The 19,194-nt window shown below is 39.5% G+C and overlaps 1 protein-coding gene across 3 annotated transcripts in view; it reads left to right on the top strand.

The window, feature by feature from the left end:
- The window catches only part of TBATA (thymus, brain and testes associated), a 236,132-nt gene extending 218,258 nt beyond the window's left edge, over positions 1–17,874 (top strand). For 2 of the 3 annotated variants that reach the window (XM_069610744.1, XM_069610746.1), the window contains 3 exons: positions 9,955–10,120; positions 15,311–15,363; positions 17,558–17,874. In XM_069610744.1, coding sequence (XP_069466845.1) covers positions 9,955–10,120; positions 15,311–15,363; positions 17,558–17,634 — 296 coding nt within the window. In that variant the 3' untranslated portion in view covers positions 17,635–17,874. The remainder of the gene's footprint in view (positions 1–9,954; positions 10,121–15,310; positions 15,364–17,557) is intronic. The other variant, XM_069610745.1, reaches the window with a different exon arrangement.
- Positions 17,875–19,194: the final 1,320 nt, after the last annotated feature.

Here is a 19,194-nt window from a genome sequence, read left to right on the forward strand (position 1 = left end):
TTGAAAGTGTATTATTGCTTGAAATGGGTGCACTGTTTGAATTATAATGCTCTCATACAAATTGAGTTGTTGTAGGGGTTTCGGTAGTGAGAATAATTCCAAGTTATTTGTGATAGAACGTGAAGGAGTTTGGTTATTGTCAAGTTTTGTAGTGCAGTAACTGCAAAGTAATAAGGGGTCAGTTATTTTGTATTTGTTTTCTGCTAAAAGGTAGAGCTAATTCAAACCATTTGGAGTCTTCATTGTCCTCTATTTTGTATGCTACGTCTATAGTTTTTGTGTTAATTTTGTAAAAAGTTCTGCGGCAACACACACACATGGTTTGGTACTTCAGTGGATGTACTTTTAAATTTTAGTATTTCTTTTTTGTATGGGTGCAGTAGAAGTTTGTCATGTGCAGTGTGCAGAATTGTTGCTAGTCTGTTGTGAAGCTATTGCATTTTGTAAGTGGCTTTCACTTCCAAAATATTTTCTCTGGATACTGTCGATTTCTTCTTGTAGGTCTTTGGGTGTACCATGTACAAGAGTGTTATTTAAATTGGCTAGTTCTAAAGCAGGACTTTTAGCATAGTACAGTTTATAGACTATATTTCTTATAGTTGAATTATGTGTTATTTTGATATCATGGAAGGTAGTTTTGCAAATATGTCCTGAAATGCAGGCTAATGAATGTCCTTGTAGTCCTGTGTATTTGTGCACCGGACAGGTATCCATATTTTGCAGCACTTTCATTTTGTCTTTACCTTTCACATACTGATTGAGGAACTGGCTTAAAGATTTGCTCGGAATGTTACACATTGACGTGCATGGCCATTTGTATACTGGACGTTCTGGTTCAGTCAATTGGAGAGGTAATTCTGAGTTTTCTGGGGACATTTTTGTAAGCAGCGTTTCTTGTTCCATTATGTTATTATTAATTTTTTCATAACCTCGTCCACTGCTATGGATGGCAATTGTGTTTGTTTGGTTTTGTTTGTATGTTTCTTCATTAAAATATGGTTCTGTGGTCGCGGTGTGACTCCATACACCTCCACAGATATTTAAGAAGTTATTTTTGTTGTTGTTCCGTTTATTGAGAAGTTTTTGTTTGTAGTTTAGTACTTAGTTTTGTCAGTGGTTTCATCCAAAATAAATAACTTCCATTTGAGAAGTATTGCACTGTCTAGAAGAGCTTCTAGGATTAATTTTCTATGGTAAGTTTTAAGGGTTGTGCATGATTTCACTCCTGTTTTTATAAGATTCTGAATGACTCTGTGGCGGAACATTTTTGCTAAAATACTTTTTGGTATGCTTCTTTGCTACTATATGAAGATTTATAGGAGCAGTTTTAGCAGTAGTGGTAGCCGTATTCTTGTTAAGCATTTTTTGTTTCGTTTTACATTTTGATAGAGGAGGCAAAGTTTTTGTACTAGAAGCTTGTTTTGTTTCCCTAAATGACTGCATTAGCTGTTTTGTTTGAACGTTTTGTACAAACTCTGTTAGAGATGGATGCTTATTTTGGACACTTATTTTCATTTGCTCTACTTCTGAGTTGCTTTCTACTGACTTACTTTTTGGTAGGCATTATTTGGGGTCTGTTGAAAAAAAAAGAAGGGATGGGTTGGGCTGTTCTGCAATGTATGTGTGCTGTGTGCATGAGTGTCTGGGTATGATGGTAAGGATGTAGGTGGTTGTGTGTGATTGTGCATTGGCCAGCTACAACTAGTTGGGAAGGCTATTCTTCTGTTTGTGTGTTACTACACTGTGGTTCAGATGAAAGAATAAAAAGAGCTAGTGGTGAGGAGAAGTATTAATATTAAATGTAATGGCATAACATTAAAACAGTTGTTTCTTTTGTAGTTTAACATAAGGGTTGAGTATGTTATTTGTGTTCCAAAAAATAGGTATTTGTGTGCCATTCTGCCTGCTAATCTATGTTTAATAAATGTTGATTTGTGGGCAGAATGGTTCAGAAATTTCTGTTTTTTGGGTGCACAAATCACATGAGTAACAGACAGTGTCTTTGAGGAACAGTAAGAATATAAAGGTTATATTGTACTTACTCTTTTTTTATGGAATGAGCAGGTTTCTTCGAATATGTTTGTAGTTTAGATGCTGCAGATTTTCAGGAGAGTGGTCTTCACTGCAATTGTAAAGGAAAGAAGTTAGTAATTTTGTGTTTATAGCACTGATGTTAATGTATATGTTGATTTTTACGTTTTTGTGCTAGTATTCTTGTTTGACATCTGAACATAGTGTATGCATGTGTTTCATTTGACTATGTGCAGCCTTTATATGTTACTTACACTATGTTAGTTCAACATGCATTGCAAATGAGTAGAATTTTAAGTTCATGAAGTTCTTTTCTTTTTTAATAGTTGTGTTGTTGGGTCTGGACAGGTTTGGAAGTGATAGTTCATTATAGTAGATGGGAAAAATTTGAATATTTTCATGTTATAGCTAGACATGACAACAATCGGGAGTACCTGAGAGGGAGCTTTCGCCACAGCAATCAGAAACATTTATTTTTCTTATAGTATTGAATTGGGATTAGCATTAATCTAAGCGGGAGACAGTAAAAAAAGGTGCAATTTTTCAATGAAAAATCGAGAGTCTCATGCATAATTCGGGAGGGTTGGCATGTATGTATAGGCTATGCGGGAGACAGTAAAAAATAGTGTGATTTTTCAATGGGAAATCGGGCGTTTCGCGCTTAAATCAGGAGCATTGCCATGTATGTGTAGGCTATGCAGATTTAGTGGCATTAGTCTGTATATATGGATTCATAAGAGTTGTACATGTTCTCTGCATAAAATATGCCTACCTGTACTTTGTAATCATGCATGTGGATATGCATGGAGCTGTAAGTAGAAATCTTCGAGACTTGTACAGTACTTTTGTAGTAGGTGCTTCCCAATGATATGCGAGTTGTATTCAGAGTGATCAACAGTACATTTGAAGTGCCTAACTCTGATGATGGAGTTAGCTGTAGAGGTCTTGGATATAATTGGTGGATGGTTGTGTGACTGCTTAGCTGTATCCAATGAGGGAATGGAACCGAGAGTGATGTGGAAAGCGTAGAAGGGCTGCCTAATAGTTATGTGCCGCACAGACACAGCGCCTGTCCGCGGGTAGGGCGTGCCACATACTGGGTTTTCCAGAAAATCTTCCATGGAAATGGGACTGTAGGGATCAGCCAATCAGATGTTGACGTTGTGGATTTGTGCAGAAAGAGAGTGTGTGTAGTGAAGATGGCAGAGGTGGAGAAGTCAGGGTGTTGGTGGTCAGAGATATGTTTGTGCATGGTTTACAGCAGTATTCTCAATGCAGGCATGTTGCACACAATTTCGATGTTAGAGGAGTGGAGGTAGTGTGGAGCGATGTGTTCGATTGCAATGTACAGGCAGTTATCCAAGTTTGTGAAGATATGCGTAAGATGAACACTCCTGATCTGGTAGTTTTGCACTATGGTGCTTTCCATTTGGGCTACGCGAGTTCCCCTACTTTGTTGGCAGATTTGGAACAGTTGGTTGAAGCAGTAATCAACATCCTTCTAAATGCGAAAGTAATTTTTTCTGGATTACTACCTAGGGCAATATGGGACAACACTTCTGTTTTTTGTCCTCAGAAAAATATTGCTAGGTGTGCAATCAATCGAGGCATGCATGCTTTCATGCTTAGCGCTGGTATGTTTTTCTGTAACAACGAGAATATTGTTTCGAGTAATGCTGCTTATTTTGAAGCAGATGGTATTTCTTTATCTTTTTTGGGAAATGCCATGCTGTTTTGGAATGTAAGGGTTGCTTTGGAACAGGTCGTGAAAAGTTTAGTTGTAAAATAAGAAGAAAACCCCCCCCAAAAATACAAAATATCAGGTGTCTGTCAGGTATCTGCAAAGAAACCCCCTAAAAAACGGCTCTTTTCAGAGCCCACCTCAAAGGGGAAATGGGGCACACTATTTCAATGTACATTCACCACGCTCAGATCTTCTACATGTCCGCGGACATGGCGGTAGTCTGTGGACAGCGCGTATTACATATGGGGATTCGGGGGTGGAGAGGCATGCAAATGAGAATGAGCGCAGCTAGGGATTGTTCAGTAAAGTTTTCTGGGTGTGTTCTGTACGGAGCCATTTTGTGATAACGTGCTTTTCCTTAGAGAAGAACAGATAGCTATGGCTGTGTGTGATCGAAAACAGATTATCTGGATTTTGGGAGACTCATGGATCCATTGGTTGAAGGTGCATGCAGACCGTTGTGGTGTATCTGCAGATCTTGGATTCGCTCATGTGGAAGTGTACTGGCATGGAGTGCGTAGAACGAAGTGGCTGGACTTGGTACCTCTCTGTGCTACTTTACAGATAGAGAATCATCCAGACATAATTATAATTCATTGTGGAGGGAACAGTTTAGGACATGTGTCTGGGATTTCTTTGCAATTTGCAATGAAAGAAGGACTTGAGAAGGTCATGGACATGCTTCCAAATTCCCAAGTAATTTTTTCTCGTATTGCACAAAGACAAATGTGGCTGTGTTCTTTTTTGTTTGGTCCACAAATAGAGAAAGCGAGGCGCAATGTCAACAAGGCTGTTTGTGCCTTTCTAAGAGATGTTGGCATGTCTTCTTTTCACAATGAAAATATTATGTTTTGTAGTACATACATTTTTCGCAGAGATGGAGTCCATCTTACATATGCTGGCAATCAGATTTTTCTGAGAAATGTACAAAATGCATTGCAACCTTTTTTGAATTTACAGTAATCTATTTCGCATTCGATGTTGACGAATCCAACTTTTTCAAACACTCCACCAAAAGGCTCTTTTCAGAGCCACCACTTACTCCCAGCGAAAAGTGCATTGGTTTTGCTAGGGCAGCACCCCAAATTTGTACCTGTTCTAGAACTGTCCGCTGACTTTTCTAAAATACGTAGAGCCCTGCACTGTTTATTTGATACTTCTATTTTTAAACTGTGAAAGGCGGCTTTGAAAAGAGCCTTTTCTTTTGGGATTTTTGTTGTTTTATATTTATTTTCCATTTTCACACACTACACACTAGGAGAGGAGGGGAACGGAAGGTAAGGAAGGGACACCAACCACGGGGATAAGAACGGGAAGGTGGAGAGAGGAAGATGTAGGGTGGCCCTTATTTGGGTAGGTAGCAGGTCTTCTGGTGGTCCGTGACCGTAGTCTCGAAAGCACTTCGAAGACTCTTCCCCCTTGCAGAGTACTGCGTTGCAGTACATGCACAATACTGTGACCCTCGAAAGGTAAGGGTCAACAGCATCGCGAATGGCCTGTGAAGCGGCTGGAGGGATGCGCTCTCCCACAGGAGTGTCTCTTGTGGTGAGAGGAGCGTAAACGGAGCATGCTGTCGAGGAACTCAACCTACTAGGTTCATCGCAAGGTAGGTGTCGCTTCATGGATGTGGTAGCAAAGCTGTACGAACCAGGTCTCCCACGACTCAGCACTAAATTGCACTGCTTACAGGTGACCTTGTCCGCACGTGCTTTTGGTACATTACCATAAACGTTAAATAACCGCCACACCCAAGACTCCCGGCGAGTGTTGGTAGTAGGGAGTTCCTCCACCTCATTCTCTTCATCCTCTTCATCCTCGTCCTTACATCCTCACGCGTGTTCCCCTGTGCAGGCCCTTGGGGAGGTGGTGTTGGTGGAGGGTTTGGGGGTGGTGCTGAGGCAGATGTAGCAATAGCTGCCATGGATGCCATTAGGCTTGATGAGGTATTTTCAGCCACAGCAGGAAAGGACAATCTGCAATAGCAGAAATACAATGAAGATCAGCTCTTGGGTGTGGCCTTTTATAGGGGTGGAGGGGTGCGCCTCGAACATATTGAACATTGAAAAGCATTCAAAAAGTTACAAAACATATGTGGAAAGCCAGGGACATTGTCTGCGACATGTCAAATGGTGATGTTTCACAGTAACATAATTAGGATTGTCTGAATAAGCTCTTTTAAAATGTTGCGCAACCGGACAGAGTCCGCAAATTAGGACACACGCTCAGCGTGGGTGCGGTCACACGATGACGTCAGGAACACGTCCATGAAGGGAATGGGTGTCCGCAGGACACCAAATGCACAGGAGCAGTCGTGCACATGCGTGCGGGCTTTCTACGGACAGTGTTCAGGTCCTCAAGCTAATTAAAAATGCGACACAATTGAGACGGACAGTTACGGACAGGCGCGATGTTCGGAGGACTTACGGGTGTGGTGCGCATGTGCGTAGATGTTCTGTAGACTGTACGGTCAGGTATAGTGCCCTTAGGACACCTCCATTTAGTTTGCCTATGGATATCCTGGACAACGCACCTGTTCTACGGACAGTTCCATCTTGGTTGCGAATGGTAGGGACAGGTATAGTGTCCTTAGGAGACCTCCATTTTGTTTGACTACGGACATCCCGGCACCGCGCCTGTTCTAGGGACAGGTCCATCTTGGTTGCGGACGATACGGATAGGTATAGTGCCCTTAGAACATCTCCATTTTGTTGATTTAGAGACATGCTGGACATCTGGTGTGTTCTAAGAACAGTTTTATCTTGTTTGCGGAAGGTACGGAGAGGTATAGTGTCCTTGGCATACCCCATTTTGTTGATTTGCGGATATTCTGGACAGCTGGTGTGTTCTAAGAACAGTTCCATCTTGTTTGGGAATGGTATGGACAGGTGTACTGTCCTTAGGACATCCATATTTTGTTAATTATGGACAGGCCAGACAGGCGTGCTGTCTGCGGACATTTAAAAAGAAAAAAATTAGACACAAACAATTTCATTAAAACAAAGATAATATTTTTTTATTATAAACATATATACAAATTATGAAAGCGAGGGGGAGGCAGAAACTGATACAAAAACAGGGGAATTAGGGTTTAGGAGAGGATGGATGGATGGGAGGGGATGAAGGGATGGAAGTCTCATCAAAATGTTTACATTGTTGTTGAAGGTTTGGGGATAGTTATGTGGGAAATGGAGGGGGCACAGGTACAGGTGGGACAATGGAACTTTATTTTTTCTTTGATGTGGTCTCCACTAACTGTTTCAAACTATTGAAATTTTCTTTCAACATGTCTAGTTTTTGTTCAATGATTTTGAGGGTCTTTCCCATTGTGTCCTTTGGATTAACATTTTCAATGTTTGTATGGTCCGTAAAAAATAAACATATATATGTTAAGTACATATTAGGTAATGATTATTTCCTTGTATAGACAAGTGTCTACCATTATTATCACTGTCTTCCGACATTTTCTTCTAACCACTCCAAAGTACTGCACATTTCTGTGTGAAAAACAAAAATATATTATTTATACTGTAACTCATACAAAAAGTAGAGCGATATATAACAGAAATGATCTCTACTTACTAGTTTCTGCTAAGCTGGATTCGTTGTTTTCTGTAGGTTTACTGTTCCTTCTAGCTATGCAGTTTGTGTGAGCTAATTATGTTGGAGGTATATCTTTTTTGCTATGGTATAATCCATTTTATTATATATTGTACTTCAATGGATGTTGATGTGTTAAATATGTTGTTCCACAGCTTACTTATTTATATATATAATGTGTATATGTGCTGCTTCTTCAACTTTCATAGTGTTTATATGGTATGATAGAACAATTTCAGATACCCCCTGCGTGTTTGGGTAGTGTTGATGTCGTCCGTGACTGTCTGTGGACATGAAAATCATTAGTGCGGTGTTTGTTATGTTCTAGGTTGATTAAGGGACTCCTAGCAAACATCTATCAAATTTACACTATCAAAATGTATATTCAGTAAAAAAAACTTTGTTAAAGAGATGTTATGGTTAAGTTGTGCTACCAAAAACCTATGAAATTCAGTAAAAAAAAACTTTGTTAAAAGGACGTTATGGTGAAGTTGCGGGTCCAAGTAAAACCGGAAAACCCCTGAAATTCGCCAGTTATGGTAAGGTAAGCAGCCATAATTTCCGCCACCACCGTGCACTTCTAAGACCCAGGACATCACATGTGCATTTACTTTTCATGAAAACTCTGTACAAGGGATTCTTATTATAATGTTGCCCAAAAAGTGTCAAGGATCATTGGAATAAATATCATGAGCTAATTAGTGCATTACTCAATACATTGACATAAATAGCATTCTATTATGAAGTTCTATCCAGTATACTAAGCTACTCATGCAGAAACATAGGCAGTGTGTGCAGCATGCATGATGAAGGTGCAACATTCATAATCTTGCCATGTTCAATAGTGAAATGATAACTGATTTCTTATTAGAGTTTTGCGTACTGTGAAACATGTAATGAGTAGCTAATAAAACCCACTTAATACATAATTGCGTTATTGCAGGCACAACCCAAAGAGAACAATGAATACAAATATGAGTATATACAGGGAAAGTGAAGTACACAAAAAAAGCAGCAGTAATAGTAGAAAGAGTTCATAACATAATTGATTATCTTTATCCAGAGAAATTATTGCTCTGTTTCAAAGCTGCTACTTACCCTATGTATGTGTATCACATGATGTGACTGGACCCTAAGGAAAAGAGTGTGTACAATGTATAAAAATATGAGCATATACAGGGAAAGGACAATAATACAAATAACAGACCTATCAGAAAGTGCTGATAACCCTACTGATTATCTTCATGCGCAGAAAATCCTGTGTATTCCCCTATGTATATGTTTTATATGATGTGACTGGACCCTAAGGGAATTACTGTAAGAACATACTAGAAGGATAAGTGTACAAATATAGTACCTTTTCAAATTTTAGTTTCTGATTGTTACTGAAGAAAACTATGTGGCCTACATATGTCATTAAAGGAAAAAAGGGGTAGCCAGACATGTGATGTCCTCAGTGATGTCATGAATGACATTTGTGATGTCATCTTTGATGTCCTGGGTGTTAGTCTTGGAAGTGCACGGTGGTGGTGAGAGTTATGGCTGCTTACCTTACCATAACCGGCGAATTTCAGGGGTTTTTCGGTTTTACTTGGAACCATAACATCCCGTTAACAAAGATTTGTACTGAATTTCATAGGTTTTTAGTATCACAACTTAACCATAATGTCCTTTAACAAAGTTGTTTTATTGAATACACATATATGTAACATTATACACAGGTAAAGAGCTACCAGAACAGCAACATTGTGCAATTTCAAGCGAGTTTTTTTATGGTAAATGATGCAAATGTTGAAGTTCCTCAAACTCGTATCTTAATTGGCATTTATGAATAATTCTAAATGGGCTTCTTAACTATCGACTTTGTGAGCTGGTTGCATGTAGTGCAACGTGTGGGAAAGTGCAGAATTGATGTGGAATTGACAGCATGTGAGTAGGAATCAACAGCCATGAGACAGTCATATGTTGTAAGGAGAAAAAGCATTTAATTTATTAGTGTTTACAGTCCCTTTTCACTGTAGTGTGCATTGTATACATTATGGAACCATAGGTAAATTTAAGTCCACATTTTTGAGTGTACATGAGTTTCCTTTGTGAATAGGACTTAGTTCCCATAGGCTTAAGTTAAGCCTCGTCTGGGCATGATCCTTGGCAATGCTATTGTTCCATAGAAAAGATTTGACCAGACTTGGGTGTAGCTTCTGTCTTTTATGTCAATTGCCACTGGTGTCTCTAAATTTAGTAACATATGTCCCAACATATTCAGATCTGCTTACTTCTCCCATCTTGTCAAATGTTACTTCCACTTTGCAGCTTAGTTATAACTGATTGCTGAACAGACCACTTACCAAGTTATAATAAACTGTCAATATATGCTACCACACAGAAACTAATTTTGATAACTTTTATTGTACTAACTGAAAGTATCATGCTGGTATAGTACAATTCATCGCTACACATTACATGATATGAGATTCGTCTGTATGACATTAACATCAAACAAACACGTTGACAGTCTGACATATATTTAACCAATGTGTTCACTGTCCATGTGTGCTTTCACCACCTTTGCTTCATTGCAGATAAGGAACTTGTCATGGGGATGATCCAGACTGCAACTGCCAACATGCAACTGGAGGATCGAAGCTTGGGGAGAACCATGGAGGAAAGACTTCAGTCTCAGATGTCCCAAGGTGCACCTGGCCCAGCATCAAGAGACAAGACCTATGGGATGAACAATATAAACAGGTCAATTTTCCTTCCTCCTTATTATCAAGATATTGTTGATTCTTAAATGTTATGTCGTTGGTAAATCCATGGTAAACAGGAAACACAAAAGTGGTGCTACTACTGGTAAGGTTTCAGCCTAAACAATGCCTGTTATGTATCACAACTGGCTGAACAGACGCATGCCATTAAAACTGATTACACTCAGCAATGTTGTCTATTTACAAGAAATTCGACTATAAGAAACAGAGTTTACTCTTTTACTATTATGAAGAATACCTTTTGAGAATATACTTTTATGAAAAGCACATTATGAAGATTCATTAGGAGAACACTTTTATTTAACATTACACATGTTATTAAAAAGAACCGATAATTACAGAATCGATAAAAACATGTAAAGTGCTTATGTGCCCATTAAATTGGAGTTTTGTTTTATTTGTTTTAACACATTACCTTTGGCACCATTTTGTTACAGTTAATTCCACAATATTGAGACGGATGTCGAAGGGGCAGTGAATTCTCCACTGTTCCAAACATGCCCTGTTTTAATTTATTTAGGCTATATGATGATATTCAATTATTCGGATCAATAAAAGGAATAATAGTTATTAATTGTGTGTAATGGCAGAACACGATAGTGATGATTATATTAATACCAATAACAATACATTAATTTCCCTATTTGTGTTCATATTGTAAATTAATGTTTACCTTGCACTAGTTTATACATGACATGTTGTCTACTAGTGCCTTTTAAATTTCTAACATAATTACATAGTGTGAAAATTCATCATAATTAATTTTCTTTATAGCACATTCATTGTGATTGTTTGATTTGCACACTAATAGGGCCTAGTTGTGTGTCATAATGCTTTTATACTGCTCTAAACACCATAGCAGAAGTCTTACAATGCTGGTAACGGGTGAGAAATTAGCGCAATGTGTCCCTCCCGGGGTAAACAGATCATAATCTGTGAAGGAGAAAGAAAGGACAACTGAACAATAGTGAGAGCTCAGGAAGAAGCAGGAATAGGAAAGGGGCGCACGTGACTAAACAGATTGGGAGGGTAAGAATGGCCTGAGGCAGAGGGATAGTGGTTGTAGAAAGTGGCGGTGAATGTAGAATCACTGGCTTTGCATCAGATGGACTGCTGATCAGAAAGTGGAAACTAAGACATCTCATGATTACTTTCCAGTGATGGTGGTTTCTTTCTAGCATCTTGGAGAGGAGTACTGGGAGCATGGTTGTGTGATGGCCCCAACGTGAGCTCCGACTGCCCTTAAAGGGTAATTGGCCAGGTAGTATCTCATAGGCGCATAATCTTCTGGGATTGCCAGGCAAACTGTCAGAAAGAAGAGAGCCAGGCGTTGCTGTGTAAGCAGGTGAATGCTGGGATGCACATAACAGTAAAGGGAAACGTGTAGTTCTTCGCAAGGACTCGACAAAGAGATGTAAACCAGCATTGTAATCAAGGAAATAATGGAAACATATAAGTGTCCTCAATAAGAGCGAAACAATATGTGTTATTGAAATCCGAGATATAACATGTTTGAAGCATTTTTAATGTTCTCTGTTAGCTGTAACAAAATGGAAAACGAGTGTGATATTAAATAAATAAGATGTGCACATCTAGAGGTTACCTTTTTGTTTTTCTATTTTCATTTCAATTGTGAGCACTCACAGGTTAGGTGCTGTGGTAACTCGCTAGTGCAGGATAATTCAACATTGTATATGAAGTATGCACATTAAATGAAACTTTGTGCAATATACAGACTCTCAAGGTAACTGCAACACAGTATGTGTTCATATTCTCAGGAGCATATTCCCATTCCCACAAAAAGATGAAAAAGAAAAGATAAAGAAAGGCTATCCATAGCCCCCAATAACTGTCAACCTTAGCAGATTCTACCTACTGTTTCAGTCTCCCCATGCCCACCGTGGAGGCAAAAAGCCACCAACAATAACATTAAGCATGTTGTAATTTCTCCTTCTAGTGATAATGCCTGGCATCAATGGGAAAACAATGGTAGATTTTCATTTCTGAAAAGCCTCCGATATTGCAATGCACAATGGAAAATATACAAAAGATGTTGGTGCCAGGGCACCCTACTCGCCACAATATTTGAAAAAACTACGGTATGGATTCCCACCGAACCGAGAAAAGGCACATCTCCGCTACTTTGCACCGCTTTTGGAACACATTTGAAGGAAATCAATCCAGCAAAATACTATGTGTGCCCCTTCAATGAATATTCACGTTTGCTATGGGAAGACCAATACAATAAATAAAAAACACTGATCTATTATCTTTATATAACTTTTTAAAACAATGGATGACTTTGTGGCACACTTTCCACTTTTGGAGCCTCGAGCCCAGAACACATCTTTGGAAAATGTCATACAGATGCATCAAACAAGTCAACGGATCTTAAGTTTCACCTTAACTATACAATGATGACCACCGCCTTATTGCTAAGGTGAAACCTGCTTACATAGACTCATAGACAGATCTATTGCTAGTAACCTTTGACTTGCTGGGTGGATTTTGTCTCCCCTTACCCCCCAACTGGACATTTTGAGGAGAATTTGTTAAAAGGTGTAAAAGTTATTAAAACAACAAAAAAACAGTTTCACCTAGTCCAATACATTTTCTAATAGAGAAAAAGTGCTTTGATTACCTGTATAATGAAAACCGCCAGATGTGCACAAATAAGAAACAAGTTGGGCACAAAGTACCACAGATGTGCCTTTTGTTGTGTTGAAGTAAATCTGTCTGGTGGTTTTCAAAATATTCAATGGAAAAGAGGGTGTCCTCTTCTCCCCAAAAACAATTTGGTGTCTTTTCAGAAATGAAAATTCGCCTTTTTCTTTTGCTTGGAATGAGCGATACCCGCAAGAACACAGAGAAAAACCAAAAATGAAAAGTGCACCAAATGATATTCAGAGGAGAATGAAGGGTGTATTAATATTAGACTACAGGTGGAGAAGGTGAAAGAGGAAAACATGTGCAGAGATGGGCTTCGGAGCCTGTTTGGAGAAGAAAGTATTCAGCTTATCGGAGGAATCCCGGGTGAATCTCGTAAAAATTCCCATTCTAACGTCAAATGCCACACTCACAAAAGTAAAAGCGTCACACGAACCAGGGAGTGAAAGGGGGTAATGGGGTAGGCTCAGGGAGGTAAAACTCAAGGGTGGGTTCTGGGGAACCAGGAAAAGAGGGGGACACATGTTGAGTGCTAGTTAGAAAAGGTAACACTTTTTCATTGTCAAGCGTTTTCCTGTTACTGCAGTAATATGTGGTAAAAATTAATATAATCCAAAAACGAAAAAGAGGGCTTTTAACATGTGTGTCTGTCCACTTCCTAGATTGCGAAATGAACGCTTCACGGGTAACACTGCCACCTCAAAACCCTATCTGGAGCCATGCTGGGAAGTGTTTAATACTCTGGGAGTTTGGATGCTAAGCTCTTCTTACAGATCGTTAGAAGCAAGCATTGCCTTCTGTTCAGTTGCATTGGCTTTACACTGTGCACTCCAAGCACCCTTGTGAATTGGAACCTCTTGCTTTTCCCAGGATGTCACTATGATGTCCAGAAATAATAGCATCCGAATGGATTTTGGAAACATTGTTATCCGCCACTGAACATGGACTAAGGTTAAACAAATGAATAAATGATGATGCATTTACTTAAAGTCGGAAACAGAGGAGCTCGAAATCATGGAACCTTGAACTCGGTGTCATTAGTACTGCAAGTATCTTAGCTTTCACTGACCCCAAAAGAAACTGCCTCTTCTTTGGGAATAAGTCAACGAAACGACGTTCATATAATCTGCCCAAAGCTCACAGACAGCAATAATACAGACAGCAGCAGACGGAAGCTTCAGTCAGGGGTGGACTGGCCTATAGGGAACTCTGGAGATTTCCCAGTAGGCCTCTGCACCCTGGGCCTGTTTTGTGTGGTCACTTATTTTATTTTCACTTGTTCTCATAGGAAAACGATTGGGCATGCTGAAAATGTGTAATAAGGGGTCACTTTGAACATTATTTCCAGGGCCTCTTTTGGTCGCCTGTCCACCCTTGGCTACAGTGTCCGATGTTCTGTTGCCTCCCAAAACATACTCATTTTATTAACCACAGGGTGTTGCCCTAAAAACAAAACTGTTTCAAACCATGTGACTAGTAACATTAAAATTACAAATCCTACAACTCCCATTATATATACCATGGAATGATGCACAATAATAACATAGTATAAATGTGAACTTGTACAAATGTAAATCAGGTTTCGATCCATAGCGTGCATTCTCACACATTAGCATCCGAGGGAGTGGTGCAGCCAATCAGGAGTCTCGGAAGGCAGGCCTGCCTTCTTTTCCAGCCACTCCCCTGTGCCACCACGCCCCCCTCTCGCAGCATGTTCCCACTCCCCTCCATGTCTAGCCCGCCATCCTCCATTACCTCTAACACTGCTCGCTATTCCTTCCCATAATTATACGCCACTCTAGTATCTCACCATTCGCTTTGGCCTGCCTAGGCAAACCGTAGGGTATGCACACAAATATATATAAACGTTGTATATTTGTGTGCGTACCTTACTATGGTTTGTGTACTTTGCAAGCCATCTTTTATAAATGTAGAAATATATAACATATTTCTATGTTTAGAAAAGATGGCTTGCATAGTACACAAACCATAGTAAGGTACGCACACAAATATATAACATTTATATATATTTGTGTGTATACCCTACGATTTGCGTACTTTTTAGGCCACGCCCCTCCCACAAGCTCCGCCCCAAATGAGGGCCCCCACTCGATTTCTTACCACACTTAAAGCCCTGGCAGATATCCTTCTCGAGACGGACAGAGGCCTTCGAGGGATATGAAGTTGACGACGCACGGCACCGTCTGCTGTGAGAAGTTTCTGAGCTGCAAGCAGGATATCGGAGTACATCAAAGATGAGTAATACTTGGGAGGAATATCCAGTCGAAAGAACATTACCAGTGGTAAGTAATGTGTTCTTCTCTAATATTGCGCTTCACCATAGATAGACATATCCATTGTAAAAGCTCTGAGTTTACATTGTGATTTTGAACAAAATGTGCTGTGACCACATAGTTATTTTTGTTGTGCATTATTTAAACTACTTTTATCAAACTGTTGTGGCAGGAAGTAAACTTAATTTTGCCAATGCTTTGTATTACAGCAGATCGACCAAAAAACAGAAACAAAGACCTCTAGCAGAGGATGAAAAACCAGGTAAAAACGCGACATCAAAAACAGATGTTATTTTTTCATGAAGGTAACAAAGTCATATTTAATTAAACTGTGGCTTATGAATGACACTTTATTTCTTGCCTCTATGTTTGATGTACATGCCAAGTGCATCGTGGCAATTTAAGTTCTTAGTGACAACCTTAACACTAATGCTCCAGCCAAGACAGAATATGTATTTTTAGCCACTGAGCTGTTTAGCCTGCACGTCATAATCTTGTACCGATCCATGTTGTGAAGATCATCACCAGGTCATGGTTCAGTCTGTGTGCAGGCTATACAAATGATCACATAGTTACTAACACCACTTTGGCTTATTAATTATATCTCCCTGATTCAATTAGTATACTGGTGTTCTGGGGCTCAAATAACAAAACTAGGTCAATGCAAATGTCCCGTTGAAGAAAATTGGCACAACCCAACTGTTTTGCTGAAAGAATTTCAAATTTAGATGGAGAGTTGTGCATCTATTTACACATTCTCACACTTGATGCAATGGTTTTGAAATCTGTAGGGTTAAATGCAAAATCAAGTGTATTGACCAGAACATGACTACATTTCAGGAATATGAGATCTTGAAGCACCTCACTGACTTCAAAATGCCAATAGGGCAATAACAGCATTATTCACATGCATTTTTATTTTTTAGAGATAGGCTAATGCTTCTAACACTGCATGCAGAGCATTCCCTTTTCTATGTCACAAGGAGCGTCACAAGACTATAATCGCGCTTGGTTCGAAAATAAGTCAAGGTATCTTAGCGAATCAATAGAAAATCTAAATATCAGAATCAAGTTGAAATATAAACAATAACATGTGTTAAAAGTATCAGAAACTTGTTTATTCAGAACAGCCGACACGTGTTTCGACCTGCTAGGTCGTTCTCGAGGCCTATTTGTGATGAGATCTTGTTAAATCTCAGGGACTGATGCATCCCGTTTGAATAGTGTTAGAATTTCATTTGATTAGTCTCTATGATGATGACTGCTACTCAAAAGATTCACGGATAGTAATTGTAACATCCTATTCTTCGCATGCACTGTTCAGATGATCCCAATTGAAGGTTCTGATTGAGAGGTTAAATCCAGAGAAAAAGGTGTGTCGCGGGTTAAATCCCCTGGCAAAATTCATTCACAAAGTGCCGTCCATTCCCTTTTCTAGGTGCTTACAATGACTGAATGAAATGGGGGTATAAAATAAAGATGCTGGTTGAGGGAGAAATGGGGAGCATAATAAAACGGGAAGGACAGGCATACATTGCTCTGTATTATTGAACTTTTCAAGTATGGACAAGTGGCAATGGGGTACATTACCCTTGTCAGACAAGCCACTTGTCAGACTGTGCACTGTTAATTGGTATAATGTTTTCTGTATACATCAGAGAATATGGGCAGCCGTGACACTCTATTTTGGTTTGAGAGGGCTATTTTTTCATCCGCAATTGCTGAGCAGTAACTATGACTTTCCTTCCAAATGAACTATGGGTAGGGAAGCAATGATGACCAACACAAGTTTCATCAGAACTCTTGCTATTCAGAAATCTACAGTATGTTGTTGCAAGTGCTCCCCCTGTAGACACTGAGAACTGTAAATTCCTCCTGGTCAGATTTAGACCATGATCAACCCATCAAATCAGTGGAAGAGGTCTAGAATTCACAGATCCAGAAGGTATCCAGATAAACAGATTTACACTCAAAGCTATGATAAGTAAGAGCACTAGCTGCTTGGAACTTAACACATAAACAAACGTACTTATATGCCAAACTTTCCTATGTCCAGAAAGATGCTGGAAAGATTATTCTCAATAAGCTTTTATGTCCTTCCAATGATCCAACTGTTTCAATCAGTATTTTTTTCACTTTTATAATAGCACTTAAATCCCTATTGGATATGTCGTTTACGAATAAAAAAGAACACAATTATTGATATAGCTATTGTGTGAATTCGAACCCATTGATAAACATCAATCCTCATTGTTGTTGATATGTCATCACAACCTCCACGTCAATATATAGTATGACAGAAAGTCCTAAGAGAAGCACTTCATGCCGTTTGCGTTCATAGTATACAAATGGTGTATAATTGCAAACCGTTACGGAGAAACCATTGAACAAAGGAAACCAGTTAACCGAATGTCGGCGTTATTAGATGTTAAGATGTCTTTTCTATTGCTTTTCAGAGCGCATTGGCACAGCAGAAGTTCTGCAAATAAACCCCTCTTCCAATGAAAAAGAACCAGCAGAAGGAGCCCATTAACGGAGTCAGTTTACGAACCCACAGCCATGAGTTCTTGTAACCGCCTTTTCTAGCTCTTATTCACTCTTGCACACATACTTCTGCTCAACACACCTGGCAATATTCCGAAATAAGAGACGATCATTACTGTATTGACTCTCCCAAAGCTGGATTTCATATTAACTACTCCTTACATGTAAACATGAACTGCTGTACCTGTAATGATGATGATGATATAATAAACAGCCTTGTTTAACTTAATTTTCTCAATGTATGTTTAGTCGATATATGTTTAGGTCAGTCTGCAGTCTGGTAATCTTCAATCTAGTCTTCAACACTTTTAAATGTTCTCTTCTCCTGCTATGAGCACGTCAGCCTATTCACATCGCTTTTGATTTTCGTAGTTCTATTTTATATTTTGTGCCAAGAATCAAAATGCAATTCAAGCATTAGGAACTTAGAAATAAACCCTTTTTCTACCTCTGCGCTATGTGTTCCCTTTGAAGCCAAATAGTTAGCAAATGGTACAGCGGCAAGCATTCAATGATAACCACCATGAAGTTTGGTTGTTTCGCATTTTGCCCAGGCCCCCTATACAAAAAAACACTTCTGAGTTATTGTAGTGGGGTTGCTTTGGTGAACGGGGCGAACCCTGCGGGCCTATGTGAACACCATGGTATAGATGACTTGACTTCCCAACAGTAACCCATGTGATGATTAGTGCCTTCAAGAGGGTTAGAATGGAGGTCATCTCCATCCTCAAGATTACTAAAGGGAATGAATATGTGAACATTAGGAAAGGTGGCCTTCGAAGTGTGATGAGGTGGAAGTTGTGAGGCGATTGCTCTTCTGCCGAGGAAATCAGGTAAACAGCATAAAGTGCACAGGTACGTTTCTTGCATAGAACGTATTGTTTCTTTGAAGTTGATTTCGGGAATGCCAAACGTACCCATAAAACCAGCAGCATACACAACATAATTACAATTCAGAAAAATAAACTTCGTACAGCATTAAACCATAAACACATTACAAAAAAGCAATAAAGGAAACATTCAAGCAGATTTCGAAAGAAGGGCTAAGGGCCAAATGAGATCGTATGAAATCTACTTGGGCCAGGCTATAAGGGAGAAAAGGGATTTCATGGAGTTTGCCACTAACACAGATAGGGCACACGCAGTGATCAGCAGGGTGAAGGAGGACCAGCCCTATCTCCTCTGGGGTTCCGAAAGAGGAGATCGCTGGCTGATCACGCGTGCCAGGTTTGATTGGCTGCAGCTGAGGGGAACAACAGCAAATTGGATTGGTTACCCGGATATATCAGGATGCCCAGCGTGTGGACAGACAGATGACCTGAACCATCTCTTATTGTTCTGCCCAGCAAATAACATTATTAGACTGTCAACTCTATTGCCGGTTTTTAGGTCCGCCAATATTCGTTCCTATAGGCCAGCTGTGCTGTTTGTCTTGGCCGCAGATTCTGTATTGACAGCGTGGGCATTATTATCCTTTCCGAAACGAGCCATGTTTCAAAGAAAGGGGTTCTTGAGCCAATACCTCCCATAAGACTAACAATAACCTAAG

This window comes from Ambystoma mexicanum, chromosome 8 (assembly GCF_040938575.1).
Source record: "Ambystoma mexicanum isolate Mex_15411 chromosome 8, UKY_AmexF1_1, whole genome shotgun sequence".
In the NCBI taxonomy this organism is placed as follows: domain Eukaryota; kingdom Metazoa; phylum Chordata; class Amphibia; order Caudata; family Ambystomatidae; genus Ambystoma; species Ambystoma mexicanum.